At 50.6% G+C, this 13974-nt stretch overlaps 1 protein-coding gene across 4 annotated transcripts in view; it reads right to left on the bottom strand.

Moving 5' to 3' along the window:
- Positions 1–771: 771 nt before the first annotated feature.
- The window catches only part of BFSP1 (beaded filament structural protein 1), a 59492-nt gene continuing 46289 nt past the window's right edge, over positions 772–13974 (bottom strand). For 2 of the 4 annotated variants that reach the window (XM_081558707.1, XM_081558704.1), the window contains exons 5-8: positions 13131–13238; positions 6365–6585; positions 4120–4205; positions 772–2147 (exon numbers count right to left, since the gene is read on the bottom strand). In XM_081558707.1, the coding sequence (XP_081414833.1) occupies positions 931–2147; positions 4120–4205; positions 6365–6585; positions 13131–13238 (1632 nt within the window). In that variant the 3' untranslated portion in view covers positions 772–930. The remainder of the gene's footprint in view (positions 2148–4119; positions 4206–6364; positions 6586–13130; positions 13239–13974) is intronic. The other 2 variants (XM_081558705.1, XM_081558706.1) reach the window with 2 other exon arrangements.

Genomic DNA, 13974 nt, shown 5'->3' with positions numbered 1-13974 from the left:
TTTGCTTTTGAAGCCCAACCCAGGAGTGTAATCTCTGAGTGAGAAACTCGTAAGTGACTCAGCCAGAGGGACACAAGGCACGTGTGCTATGCAGGTGGCCCTGGCACTCTGCTTCTTGCCCGTGACCCCTATTGCTTCCATGCATCTCCTCGCCTGGCGTCCAAAAGCCTACCTGCACCTGCGATTCTCGATTGAGGGCTGTCCTGGGCCTCCCCTTCTGGCTGACAGGGGTTGGTGGGTCAACACCCAGCTCCCACACCCTCGGGCAGGGTAATTGAAGACCGAGTTCCACCCTGTTTCCCACAGCCCCTGGGGATGGGGGCTGAGCACCAGCTGCCCACGGTGCCAACCCACCTGGTAGCGCCTCTCCTCTCTGACGCCCTGTTGCCTCCACCTCCATCTCCTGCCCTCCTAGCACTTCCTGGGACCACGTCCCCAGAAATGACATCAGATCCTTGCTGCAGGGTCAGCTTCTTGGGGAACCCAACCTGAGACAGACACCTTTAATCACCTGACTTCTAACAAAGCACCCCTCGCACAATTGTGTGCTTGTGCCTGAAACGCAGTAAAAACAAGCTGATCCATCACCTGACACGTTTCAGGGGTGAAATCCAGACTCTGAGCCTCTAATGAGCCCCGTGATGCAACAGGAGGAAGGGCTCGTCTGCTTTCTTAAATGAGCTCAGCTCGGTGGCTGTTAGCAGTGCACCCCTGTCCTGAGCAAGGCTGGCCCACCTGCAAGCCCAAGGCCCCTGTTAATCAGACAAAGGATGCACAACCAAAGAAAACGTTTTAATTAAGGCTTCATGGTAAGCCAGATGGGCCAACCATGGTCTAATCCAAAGAACCTATCCTCACCCTTGTAGCCTCTGTTCTAAAACATCCAAGCACGTGTCTACAGGGGCCCAGAGGCACCTCCTCCTGATTAGCTCAGGCACTGGAGGATCCCTTCTCTCCAAGTTTCTTCTTGTCTGCTTTTGTCTTTTCAATCGTGGTCTCCACAATGACAGCAGTCTCTTCGTACGTCTGGATGCTCTCGGTGGAAAATTTCTCTATGGATTCCATCACCTCCACCCTCTCGTAGGCCAGCTTCCTGGGAGGGCTTCTCGCCGGCCGGCTGTCGCTCCGAGCCCCATGCCCCACAGACCCACCCAGAGTGACCTGAGGCCCTTGAGACAGGGGTGTAGACGGCCCCTCTGGACCAGGTGCCACCGTGGGACGGGGCCCTGTGGCCCCCTCCTCCTCCTCCTCCTGCCCATCCTGTTTCCCCTGGAGGCCCTTCAGTTCTTTGGCATTTTTCTCATCCACTTTGTCTGCAGGGTGCGGGGTGGGGGGGCGTCCATCTTCCTTCCCCTCAGGGGGCCCCTCTTCCTCCTTCACACCATCTTCTTTCCCCTCTGGGGGCCCCTTTTCATCCTTCAGACCATCTTTCCCCTCGGGGGGCCCCTTTTCATCCTTCAGACCATCTTCTTTCCCCTCGGGGGGCCCCTTTTCATCCTTCAGACCATCTTCTTTCCCCTCGGGGGGCCCCTTTTCATCCTTCAGACCATCTTCTTTCCCCTCGGGGGGCCCCTTTTCATCCTTCAGACCATCTTCTTTCCCCTCGGGGGGCCCCTGTCCATCCTCCAGAGGGGGCTCAGGCTGCTGGGGAGAGGGCTCCACGCCGCTGTCAGGACGCACAGAGTCGGCCCCCTTAGAAACCACCACGCCCCCTTTGGCTGGGACGGAGAAGACACAGAAGCCAGGATCCATGAAACTGGCATCTCCGGAGACCGTCACATACCGCCCTTTGGTGTACAGGTCGGTGGGGGGCTCGGGTTCTTTGGGGCCTTTCACCTTCTCCTTGATCATCTTGCCTAGTTTCTCAAAGGCTTTGCTTATCTTGCCTCCATCTGGGACATCCTCCGGAGCCCCTTCCTGGGTCAGGGGACTTGCTTCTTCATCCCCCGGTTCAAGCTTAGACTCGCCCTCTTCTTTGACCACCACTCGCCCCGGCTTCGTGTCCTCTGGACCTCTCAGAGGTGTCTCTTCCAGAATTTCATCTGCTCTGTCTTTCGCTACCATCTCCTTTTTCCTCGGAAGGTTCTTGGGGAGGCCTTTCTGTCTTGGTTTCGCTGCAGTTATATCCTGCACAGCCCTGGTGACATCTTGGAAAAAAGAAAAAAGGAGGTGGATGTGATGAGTCAAGGCCAATGAAAGAGGAAGAAAAAATATTTGTTGAAAAATACATGCCTAGAACTGGGGTGGGGTTTACTGGTTGGCTGGTTGGCAACAGGGTAGGATTCCTGAGTCCTAAGCATTCATGGCCCACACTGAGGACCCAGCCCTGCCGGCCGCTGTGTGACTTTGGGACAAGTCATTTGGCCCCTCTGGGTTTGCAGAGTGGAGGGGAGGCCCCCACAGTTCCCTTCACACTGGGTACAACGTACTAAGATCCATGTTTCTCCTGCAATAACACCCTGTGGGAGCAGGGCCTCTGCCCCACCCCAGCACCCTCACCTCGAGGTCACAGGGGACACTCGGATCCAGACCAGACCAGGAAATCCAGTCCAGAGAGTCACTTTCACCTCAGGCTTCCCCAAAGGAGCAACTCAGAGTCACCCCACCTTCCTCTGATGGGTTTGGAATAGCCTTGTCCCCCCTGCACCCCAAACCAGATAAACACGTCACTCCTTGCTCACCATCCCCTTCTTCCTGTGAAACAAGAGGAAGAGATGCTCTTAAACCCACAATGGGAATCCCCTGGGCCAGAGGCCACATTCACTGCTTCAGACCAGCCAAGAGGAGAAACTTAAAGTTTCAGAAAACACAAAGTTTCACCCTGTCTCACCAAAAGGCAAGCTTTTAGTTCCAGGTGGCACTAGTTATAAAAAAAAAAAAAAAAAACCCGTCTGCCAGTGCAGGAGACATAAGAGACATGAGTTCGATCCCTGGGTCAGAAGGATTCCCCTGGAGGAGGGCAGGGCAACCCACTCCAGTATTCTTGCCTAGAGAATCCCACGGACAGAGGAGGCTGGTGGACTAGAGTCCATAGGGTCGCAAAAGAGTCGGACACATCTGAAGTGACTTAGCACACACACACACCCTAAAGGCTTTCGAGATTTACTAACACAGTGATTTTTTAACTTTTTCACCCCAAAGTCTTCTCCAGCCACCCTCCTCCCTTTGTTAACCAGAGGACTCAGGTTCACAGAGCCAGGGCATCCCATAGGGGTGACCCTCGAAGACAGAGCAGAATGAGCAGGCATGGCAGGTGCAGGCCATGAAGCCTTGGGGGAGGGACGCAAGGGGGACATGTCAAAGCAGGTGGCCGGGAGCAGGTGTGCAGAAGGGGGTGCTTTCAGGACCAGCTGCTGAATTTCAGGGCCTGGTGTTCAAAACTGTGCAGAATTTCCAGACTGCGACAGCAAAGCATCAAGCCCAGCACCCTGCACACAGCGGCCAGCCCCTGGAGCCAGCCTGGGTGTCTGGGGACCCCTGCCCCTTCTCCCATCTCCATGAAGCCCTCTGAGCTTTCTGAGACCCTTGGATTTGACAACACTGTAAGCCAGGCTTTCCTTCCTCCATGCACCATTCTGTTCGGTCCTGACTGGGGAGACTGAGCCATGAGTGGACCTCTCACTAGTGCAGGAAACCGTCCACAAAGGACCAAGTGTTGAAGGCAAAAGCTCCACTGCCCACCAAGTTCTTCCTGCTCAGTTTGAATGGAAGAGAAAACGAACAAAAGTTGAGCATCTACTCTGCTCCTGATGCAGATTAAGCACCTTTGCTTAAAAGAGTTCATTTCACTGGGGGGGGGGGTGTGTGGATAGATACATTTCAGTATCTACTTCTTGCCAAAGTAAATGTTAATTGCAATTTTCCTCCCCAATTAAATGCCTCGTGCTCATGGATGGGAGCCTCTCGCGTGGTCTGACTTTCTCCTTGTAAACTTTGAGACTCAGTCACTCAGCACCAGTGGGAAGACATCAGTGAGGGCGAGAAGGGACCCCACATAAACGCACTGAATTTCCAGCTGGATCGGAAGGGAGCATGAATGTTGCATTTAGGGACAAAGTCGCTTGATTTTTTCCATTTTCCTAGGACAGAAAATAGAACAAGCCAGAGTTGGGGACTCACCTTTCCCACCATGCCGAGGGCTGAGGGAGGCCCTGTGGCTCACAGAGTACAGGGTGATCGGAGTTTCAATGAAGGCAGAGCTCAGCCTGGCAGCAAAAACAAGAAAGAGGGAGGTCACCATCGTTAAGTCATCAAGCCAAACAGAATGGAGTTGGGGGGTAAGAGGGAGGCTCTAGTGTCCAGCAAAAATGAACAAAGCTTCCTATAGATCCAACAGCTCAAGAACCACGAACGTACTCACACATTGCATGATGATGGGAAGGTCAAGTCATAAACTGTGAAACACACATAAAAATGGTAAGGTAGAAATGACTGATAATCCAAATATGCCACTTTTCTGTTGAACAGGAGTTCTCTGTGTTTTAGGGATTTTTTTTAAATAAGAGAGGGTTTCCCAGATGGCTCAGTGGTAAAGAATCCACCTGGCAATACAGGAGCCGCAGGAGACATAAGTTTGATCCCTGGGTGGGAAAGAGCCCCTGCAGGAGGCAATGGCTACCCACTCCAGTATTCCTGCCTGGAGAATCCCATGGACAGAGGAGCCTGGCGGGCTAGGCTGAACTGAATAATCTCCACTTAATAGAGAAGCAGAGTCCTTAAACTGGGAGGCTGGCCTTAATCCATTCTCCACATATCTAGGGCTATAGGTACACAGGTGGATACAGCCATATATGTAGGCATGGGTATGGAGAGGAATAATGGAGACACCACTGTAGATGTGTGTATATATAAAGACAATGCAGGTGCCGATGGTTTACACATGTACTTAAAGACAACGGAGGTGTAAACAGTTTATGCATGTACATAAAAACGATGGAGATGTAGACAGTTTATACATGTACATAAAGACGATGGAGATGTAGACAGCTTATACATGAAAATCATGGAGGTATAGACAGTTTATGCATGTACATAAAGACAATGGAGATGTAGACACTTTATGCATGTACATAAAGATAATGGAGATTTAGATACTTTATGTGTAGATGAGGTGCAGGCTTAGGTGATAAAGATGTAACTATAACCATAGATAATGTAAATACAGGTGTATGTAGATACAGATGTAAGTGATATAGACGTGGATACAGATGATGTAGATGTGGGTGGAAGTACAGATGCAGATGTAGATGATGTAGAGATAAGTGCAGGTGTAAATGTAGGTGATGCAGGCGTCAGCGTAAATAACAGAAGTGTTGAAGAAGATGATGCAGGCACAGAAAATGCAGATGAGGAGTAGACGTACATGTAGATGATCCAGACAGACGTAGATGGCAGAGTAAGCGTCAGGTGTAGATACAGATGATGTAGGTGTAGGTGATGTAGAGGCAGGTGTAGGTGTAGATGATACAGATGTAGGTTAGGTGATGTGGGTGTAGCTACAGATGATGTAGAGAATGTAGGTGTAGTGTAGATGTACGCGTACAGACGCTGTAGACACAGATGTGGACATAAGTATAGGTGTAGATGCAGACACGGTGACGTAGATGAACATGGAGGAAACGGAGAGTAGCTGATGCAGGTGTAGATGTGAATGAGGCTGAGACAGAGACAGAGACACTTGCCAGCAGAGTTCACATCCCAATCCATCGTGCAGAGGAGACCAGACAGCCTGCTGGCGGCCACAGTACTGACTGGCCAGGTGCTCAGAGTCACCATGGCAGCAGCAGTAATAACATCAACCGCTCTGAGCGCTGGTCCAGTTCCAGGTACTGTGCAAGCATCTCGCCTGCAGCATCTCAATAACCACACCTGGTCATCCTTTCAGCTAAGATGTTCCTGTCCCCAGAGACCTGTGGAGCCGAAAGGCACCTTGACATCCAAACACTCCCATGGTCATCTTCATCACCTCTCCCCTCCCCCCACCATCACTCACGCCAGAGCCCACGTCTCTGTTGCAAACCCACTCATCCTCTGCCTCTCCCACTAGCATTCCAGCCCCGTGAGGTCCTGGATTTGGGGGTCTCCTTCTGGTGGCTCAGATGGTAAACAATCTGCCTGCAATGGGTTGGGAAGATCCCCTGGAGAACAGAATGGCTACCCACTCCAGTATCCTTGCCTGGAGAATCCCAGGGACAGAAGAACCTGGTGGGCTACAGTCCAGGAGGTCACAAAGAGTCGGACACGACTGAGCAACTAACACTTTCACTTTCCTGCCACATTCCCTACAGCCTGGAACTGGCACATGGGAAAACATGGAACAAGTAAGTGGTTCTGTGCCCACGGGCTCTGCCCACCCCGACCCCACCTGTTGCCTTCATTCTCGATGATGCGATGATACCGGTCCAACTCGTTCCTCAGGGTCTGCTGGGCGACCACCAGCTGCCGGCAGTCATAGGATGACCTCTCCAGGCTCCTCTCTGCCTCTTCAATCTCCTTCCGCAGGGTGTCGATCTGCTCATTGTAGAGCTGAATCTCATCATCATAACACTCATGGGCGTCTCTGATGGCTTGCTCCAGGGCCGCGGTCTGCGGGCAGAGACACGGTCACGAGGAAACCCAGCCACCCTCTCCCTTCAGATGCAGACGCGGCAGTGGAGGATCCAGACGGCGGACCCAGTTGCATTTGTCTTGTTGGTTTGTTTCTCTGTCAGCAGAGGATCTTTAAGCCACAGAAGGATGTGATAACTGGACCCCTTCTCCTGACGCTTGCATCAGCACCCTAAGAAATCAGCCTTTATCGGAGCCCCTGACCCAAGGCAGTGGGAAAATGAGAAACTCAGAAAATAAAAACTGCTGTCCCTGGACTAACATGTACTACTCAGAGTACATTCTTCATACTTTACTGAGTCAGCTTGAAAAAGTAGTAAAAAGAAGAACATGGACTAAATAGACAAGATGCTATGATAATTAAAGGGGGGGGATTTCCTTGATATTATTCAATCACTATGGCACTTTAATTTTCTCCTGATTTCTGACCAGTAGAGTTACATATATGTTTTGATTGCTAAAATGTGTGTGTTTGTGTGTACTGGCACTTATGTAAAATAATTTCAGAGAAATGTTGTTTATATATTAAAGCAGGACAAGTCAAAATTAAGGTAGGAAAATGAAAAGAGGTTCCTTATCTTCACTTTGAGAGCTGTGACAACCCACAAGCAGCCACAAGCTGCTTACTTATTTACAAGCAAACTTATTTACAAGCTCAGTACAAGCTCGCTTTCCCACGGAGAAAAGATCTAACAGGCGTGGCCAGTCCTCAGAAGCAAAATAAAACGTGTAAACTGAAACCCATTTCATCTAGAAGAGCGCCTGTCAAACTTCAACACGCATATGAACCACCCGAGGATGCAGTTTTGCTCAGATTCTGACTCAGCAGCTCCAGTGGAACCGGAGGGGCCAGGTTTCTAAGTGGCTCCCCCACAACGCCCATGGCTGTGGCTCTGGTCTCCGGGCCACACTCTTTTGAGTCATGGGGAACTAAGTGAGAGTCTGAATCTATTCTCACGTATGTGCATCACAGGATGCCTGACACATGCAGCTTAATGAACACACTGGACAACATAGAGGGTGATTATTCCTGAGAAGCCCGACCCTTCACTATGTACAGATAAGGTCATGAGAAGCAGAGATGGGCAGGAACTGTCCCAGACTGAGGAGGAGGAAGAGACAGGACACCTGAATGCAGGCAGGACCCAGGATCAGGCAACCTGTGAACAGGGTAACAGGTGAGATTTCAGGCAAGTCTCTTACCAGGCTGGTCTGCTCAACAATGTCCTGGTTTCAACCTTGGTGCTTTGCTATTTGGATGTTGACTTTGGGGGAACTGAATGAAGAGTATGGGAAAACTCTGAGCTATTTTTACAGCATCAGAGAAGTCTAAAATTATTTCAAAATAAGCCAAGAGAGTTTGGCCAGGTTTCTGTCCCTCATTTAAAACTGCCTCCATTCAGGAAACAATCTAGATGTCCAATCAACAGATGAATGGATAAAGAAGCTGTGGTACATATATACAATGGAATATTACTCAGCCATAAAAAGGAACACATTTGAGTCCGTTCTAATGAGGTGGATGAACCTAGAGCCTATTATACAGAGTGAAGTAAGTCAGAAAGAGAAAAACAAACATCATATATTAATGTATATATATGGAATCTAGAAAGATGGTACTGATGAACCTCTTTGCAGGGCAGCAATGGAGATGCAGATGTAGAGAAATGGCTTGTGGTTAAGGGGCAGGGAAGAAGAGGGAGACAGTAGCATGGAAACATATACATTACCATATGTAAAGTAGATCACCAGTGGAAATTTTATGTATGACTCGAAATAGCAACCCACTCCAGTACTCTTGCCTGGAAAATCCCATGGATGGAGGAGCCTGGTAGGCTACAGTCCATGGGGTCCCAAAGAGTCGGACACGACTGAGCGACTTCACTTCAGAGCTCAAACCAGCGCTCTGTGACAACCTAGAGGGATGGGATGGGGTAGGAGGTGGGAGGGAGGTCCAAGAGGGAGGGGACATATGTGTACCTATGGCTGATTCATGTTGATGTTTGGCAGAAACCAACACAATACTGTAAAGTGATTATCCTTCAATTAAAAATAAATAAATTTTAAAAAATAAATAAAATTGTCTCCATTCAAACAGTATCCTAGGACATCAAACACCAAGGCGCAGCCTCTGACTCCTGGTGTGGCCACACTCTCTTAACCACAGCGGCATCCACAAGCTCCAGGAAAGGTTTCCACGAAGGGATCCAAAGGACCCCTCCAGACCTGAATCTCAGAGACAAGAAGCCACCCAGGAGTGGGTGAATCCCCACGTAAGACTCTCCACTTCCATGGAGCAGTCCTGAGAACAAAGCCTACAGGTCACAGACCGGTGTGGCTGGGGTCCAATGACCCCAGGATCAGCTGGGCAATAGGAGAACATGAAAGCTGGACACACTTTCATCAAACCTCACCTTTCTCCCACGTGAACAGGAAAGGGCTGTGCCCGCAGCACCCATGTGTTAAAGCTCAATAATTGAAACCTCCTCCATCAGAAGGAGGGGTGCTCAGAAAAAACAGCAGCTCCCTTTCAGCAGCTCAAAGGGAGCTAACAAGATGTCTCTGAGGGGACTGACTTCCGTGTGGGCTTCAGATGCCATCTAGCACCAGACTGACCGTAGGAGAAAGAGACCCTCCTTTCTGGAGCCACAATCCAGCTTGGTCACAGGGTCAAGCACAGGGTGTCACAGAACCCACAGAGAGGCCCAAGGTGTTTGGGGGGGGGGCATCACAGAAGGCTTCCAGGAGGAGGTGAAGCCGGTCCTGGGTGCTGCAGAAGCAAAGGGACTTGCAGAAAGAGGCGTGAGAAGCAGAGGGGTGGGCACCAGATTTGCAGGGGTGGTCAGGAGAGGAGAAGGGAAGAGAGCTGTCCACTGACAGCCCCGGGTCGCTTCAAGAACAGCAGTCGAGCTGATACAGGGGGCAGAGGCAGGTGGCAGGTGTGGGCCTCGAAGCAGCCTGAACTTCACTGTGAGCCAGGTGACTGTGCATTTCTGCCTGGACCATTTGGATCAACCAGCTGATATTCATCTCCCCACTTGGCTGCAGGCAGGAGCCCGACCAGGCTCTGCTTGGTATTCCCGGACCACACGTGGGGCTCGCCAGAAACATCTGAGTGAAAGACAAGTGTTCCAGCACAGTTGTGGGGCCTGCCTTTGCACACACGGTCCTCAGGGACCCTGAGCTACGCCTCACGTGAGCCCCGTTTGGAGGGTGACCTCCTGCCTCAGTCCTCTTAGGCTCCCGGACTCCTTTGGGTCCAAGGTCATTTCAAAAAGGAAAAAGAAATCGTGTCCTTCCCAGATTACATGCCGTCTTTCCAAAACCTGCCACCAGATGGTGCTAAGGGACTTTCACAAGAAATGACGTCTGGGCAACACACTTTCACAAAAATCTGCCTTTTTTCACTTTCCTGTCACAAAAACTCAACTGATGCAACTTAGAGAATTTAGAGAGCCTGTCCTTTCTCGGGCACCTGGAATAAGTACCATCTCATGCATGGCCCACATTCAGGGGTCTCATGCGTGCTCCACGTTCAACAATCTCAAAAGCAGGGGCCCCCAGGTCCAATCGTGGGTGCTATTGCAGGCAACCTGCGGACCAGTGTTCTCAAAGCTGGCGAAGCCACCTGGGGGGCTTATTGAAGGAGATGCTGGCCCCTCCCCAGAGTCCCTGATTCCATAGGTCTGGAGCGAGCCTGTGAATGCCCTAACCATAGGCAGAGCCAGCTGCCACAGCCCTGCTGGCCAGAGCCCTCAGACTGCAAGGAGTGCTACCCTACACCATCCCCACCACATTCCCAGTCCCAGCCCTGGCCCCACTGAGGGGCTATGCTGACTGGTCTCCCTGGGAACACACAGCTTAGCTACTCCATCTGAAAGTCATGGCAACATTTTATTAATTTTTTAAAAATTTTAAATTAGTTTATTTATCTATTTTTTAACTGTACAATATTGTATTTGTTTTGCCATACATTGACATGAATCCACCATGGGTGTACAAGTTTTCCCCTTCCAGAACCCCCCTCCCACCTCTCTCCCCAACCCATCCCTCCAGGTCATCCCGGTGCACCAGCCCCAAGCACCCTGTATCATGCATCGAACCGTGGCAACATTTTAAAATCAGCAAAAAGCCAGCCGTGAACATCTCATGAATCAGGCTATGGAGGGCCCAGGCCAGGAACAAGAGTGGCCCAGATGTAGAACATCCTGGCCCAGCGTGGGATTTCCCCCCCCAAAATTAGTAACCTCCAAGTGTGTTTCCTGGGCTAGCAAGCAGCACCTGGACTTCAGAAAGGCAGGTTCTTGGGCCACAACCCAGACCAACTGAGTCAGAAACTCTCAGGTGGTTCCAGACATGTGTGTGTTTTAATTCGAGCTAATCAGGCAGACTTTTGGCCCCGGTGACCTTTACCCCTTAGCTTCTGCCCAAGACTCTGTGGTGTTAGTTGGCAAAGGGACTTTGCAGATGTAAGCAAGGTTCTTAAGCAGTTGACCTTAAAAAATAGGGAGATTATTCTAGATTATTCCTGATCACATGAGCCCTCAAGAGCAGAAATCAAAGAGAGCAGATGCATGAGAAAGAGTCAATGTCCCTGAAGAAGGAGGAGGCCACCCACCAAGGAGAGTGGGCAGCATCTGAAATGACTCCTGGCAGTAAAGAAACAGGATCCTTGTTCCCACAGGCACACAGAACAGAATTCTGCCAACGTGACTGGGCTTGTGTCCACTTCTCCAAATGCTTATTTACACACATACATGTACACACACATACAACTTATACACACATATATGCATACACACATACAAAATGTACACATTTTGTTTGTACACACATACAAAAATATGCACACGCATTACACACACGTGCACACACACACACACACACACACACACACACACACATTCCCTCCCTCCACCCTCTCAGAGCCTCAGAGAAAACCACATACTCATCAAGTCATCAAATCAATGCGTCTGGTCCTCAAGCCACAGTTTGTCACCAGAGCAGGACGAGTTTTAAGGGCAGCTGGGGTCTCTGCCTTGGGGACCATCCGCAGACCCCCATGTGCTTTCCGAAGCCCCTGAGTCACTGCACAGTGAGGGGCGTGTGGTTCGTGGGGCAGGAATAGAGATTCTGGACTCAGGTCCTGAAATCTGGTAACACTGAGAACCCATGAAAGGCACCACATTCCACAGGGCTCCAACATGTGATTCTTCTGTCAGCATTGGTGGAGTAGAGACAGAGTAACATACAACGTTTAATGGTCTACGTAGAGGCGCAGATTTTTTAAATTCTTGTTCTCTTGTCCTTTACATGTACTTGTCAAACCGAATGTCAATTTACTTTTGGATTTGGGAAATGTGGTCAAACAGGAAGGAGTGTGTTCTAACCCAACGTCCCCATCAGAACAGCCAGATACATGGAACCAGAGGAGGAAACTGGAGGGATGGTAGAGGTGCCCCGCGAAGCTTGTGAGCCGCAAAGGAAGCCCGCAGCAATAGCACTGAGCTTTTCTGGTGAGTTCAGTTTGCAAATTAAGCTTCACCAAAAGAAAAGGGGTGGGGTGAAAATGCAAAGTTTCCACTAACAAATTCTGAGCAGGAGCAAATGCAGAAGCAGCCCCTCTCTCCAGGGCTGCAGTCAACTTTCAGAGGAGAGAGTTCAGGTCAGAAGCAGGAAGCACAGATTCAAGCAAGTGGAGTATTAAAAACCCCAACCTGTGTCCATTTCTTATTTTGAACAACAATTTTAAACTGGGCAAAATGGGTTGGTTATGCACAGGTGGGAGCTTACCCTTGGTGGGGGAGGGGGCCTGAGGGAACCTCTCGGGAGCCAGAAATTAGTGGGATCTACTGTCCCTGTTTCCCTGGTGGCTCAGATGGTAAAAGCGTCTGCTTGCAATGTGGGAGACCCGGGTTCGATCCCTGGGTCAGGAAGATCCCCTGGAGAAGGAAATGGCAACCCACCCCAGTACTCTTGCCTGGAAAATTCCATGGATGGAGGAACCTCATTGGCTACAGTCCATGGGGTCGCAAAGAGTTGTATACAACCAAGCGACTTCACTTTCACTTTCACTGTCCCCTCTGGCCCAGGGCCTTTCCAGTCTGAGCAGGAAGGGCAGTGTCCTGGGCAGCCCTCCGTCTATGTGGACAGCTGGTCACCTCCCTAGGGATGCCGTCTGTTACTTGAGGGCTGGGCACACAGTCTGTGAGAATTTACAGTGAGACAGGGCTTCCCTGGTGGGTCAGTGGTAAAGAATCCACATGCAATGCAGGAGATGTGGGAAATTTGGGTTCGATCCCTGGGTCGGGAAGATGCCCTGGAGGAGGGCATGGCAACCCACTCCAGTATTCTTGTCTGGAGAATCCCATGACAGAGGAGCCTGGCAGGCTCTACAGCCCATGGGGTCACACAGAGTTGGACACAACAGAGGGACTAAACAACAACAAAACAACACAGTGAGACAAACACGCGCACATCTCTGCAGGCACGTGACACCAGAATGAACAGAGGGTGGGGCGCACCTGGGCCTGCAGCTCGGTTCTCTGGGCCTGCAGGAGGCAGAGCATCTCCCGGCCGTCCTCCAGCTGGCACTGTAGGGCGGCGGCTTCCCGTTCCGTCAGGAGCTTCTCCTGCACAAAGAAGCCAGACTCAGCATCACACACTTGTCATGGGAGGAAACACGTAGAGGAGGGGAGAGGTCTCCTGTGTTCTGCACATTCACACACCCCCCAGATTCACAGGCTGAGGCCCTGACCCCCTCCTGCCATGGGAAGGCATCTGGGCTGGGACTTTGGCAGGAAGGGAGGTGGAGATGAGGTCACTAGAGTGGGGCCCCCATGGGGGGATTAGTGCCCTTGCAAGCAAAGAAGGAGGCACCAGGGCCTAAATGTGCTTTGTAAAGTGTACATGAATCCCTGAGCATCTTGCTGAAATGGGGATTGTGACTCAGTGGGTCTGCTGGGGGGTCTGGCTGGAGATTCTGCATTTTTCTCACATTCCTGGGTGATGCTGAGGGTCTCTGACAATCACTGACGCCATCAAACTAGGTCTAGACGGTTCTACGTTCCTACAACTCAGACAAACGGGGCTACAAGGAAACAGACTATTATGATTTTGTAAGTGTGCTCTGATATAAAACACCTTTGAATTAAAGGGGAAAATGTTTGCAAAATACAATAAAGTGTCTGGAAAGAAATCTCTGACAAAGAAAATTATGTTTTAGGAAAAGCTGTGTTTTAGACCAGTTCACTTGTGACTTCCCAGGGGGCACTAGTGGTAAAGAACCCATCTGCCAATGCAGGAGACGTAAAGAGATGTGGGTTTGACCCCTGGGTTGGCAAGATCCCCTGGAGGAGGATATGGTAC

Source organism: Giraffa tippelskirchi, chromosome 13, assembly GCF_054371585.1.
Source record: "Giraffa tippelskirchi isolate mGirTip1 chromosome 13, T2T-mGirTip1v1.2.pri, whole genome shotgun sequence".
Lineage (NCBI taxonomy): Eukaryota > Metazoa > Chordata > Mammalia > Artiodactyla > Giraffidae > Giraffa > Giraffa tippelskirchi.
The sequence above is the reverse complement of the archived record's forward strand: the minus strand, read 5'-3'. Positions and strand labels throughout refer to the sequence as shown.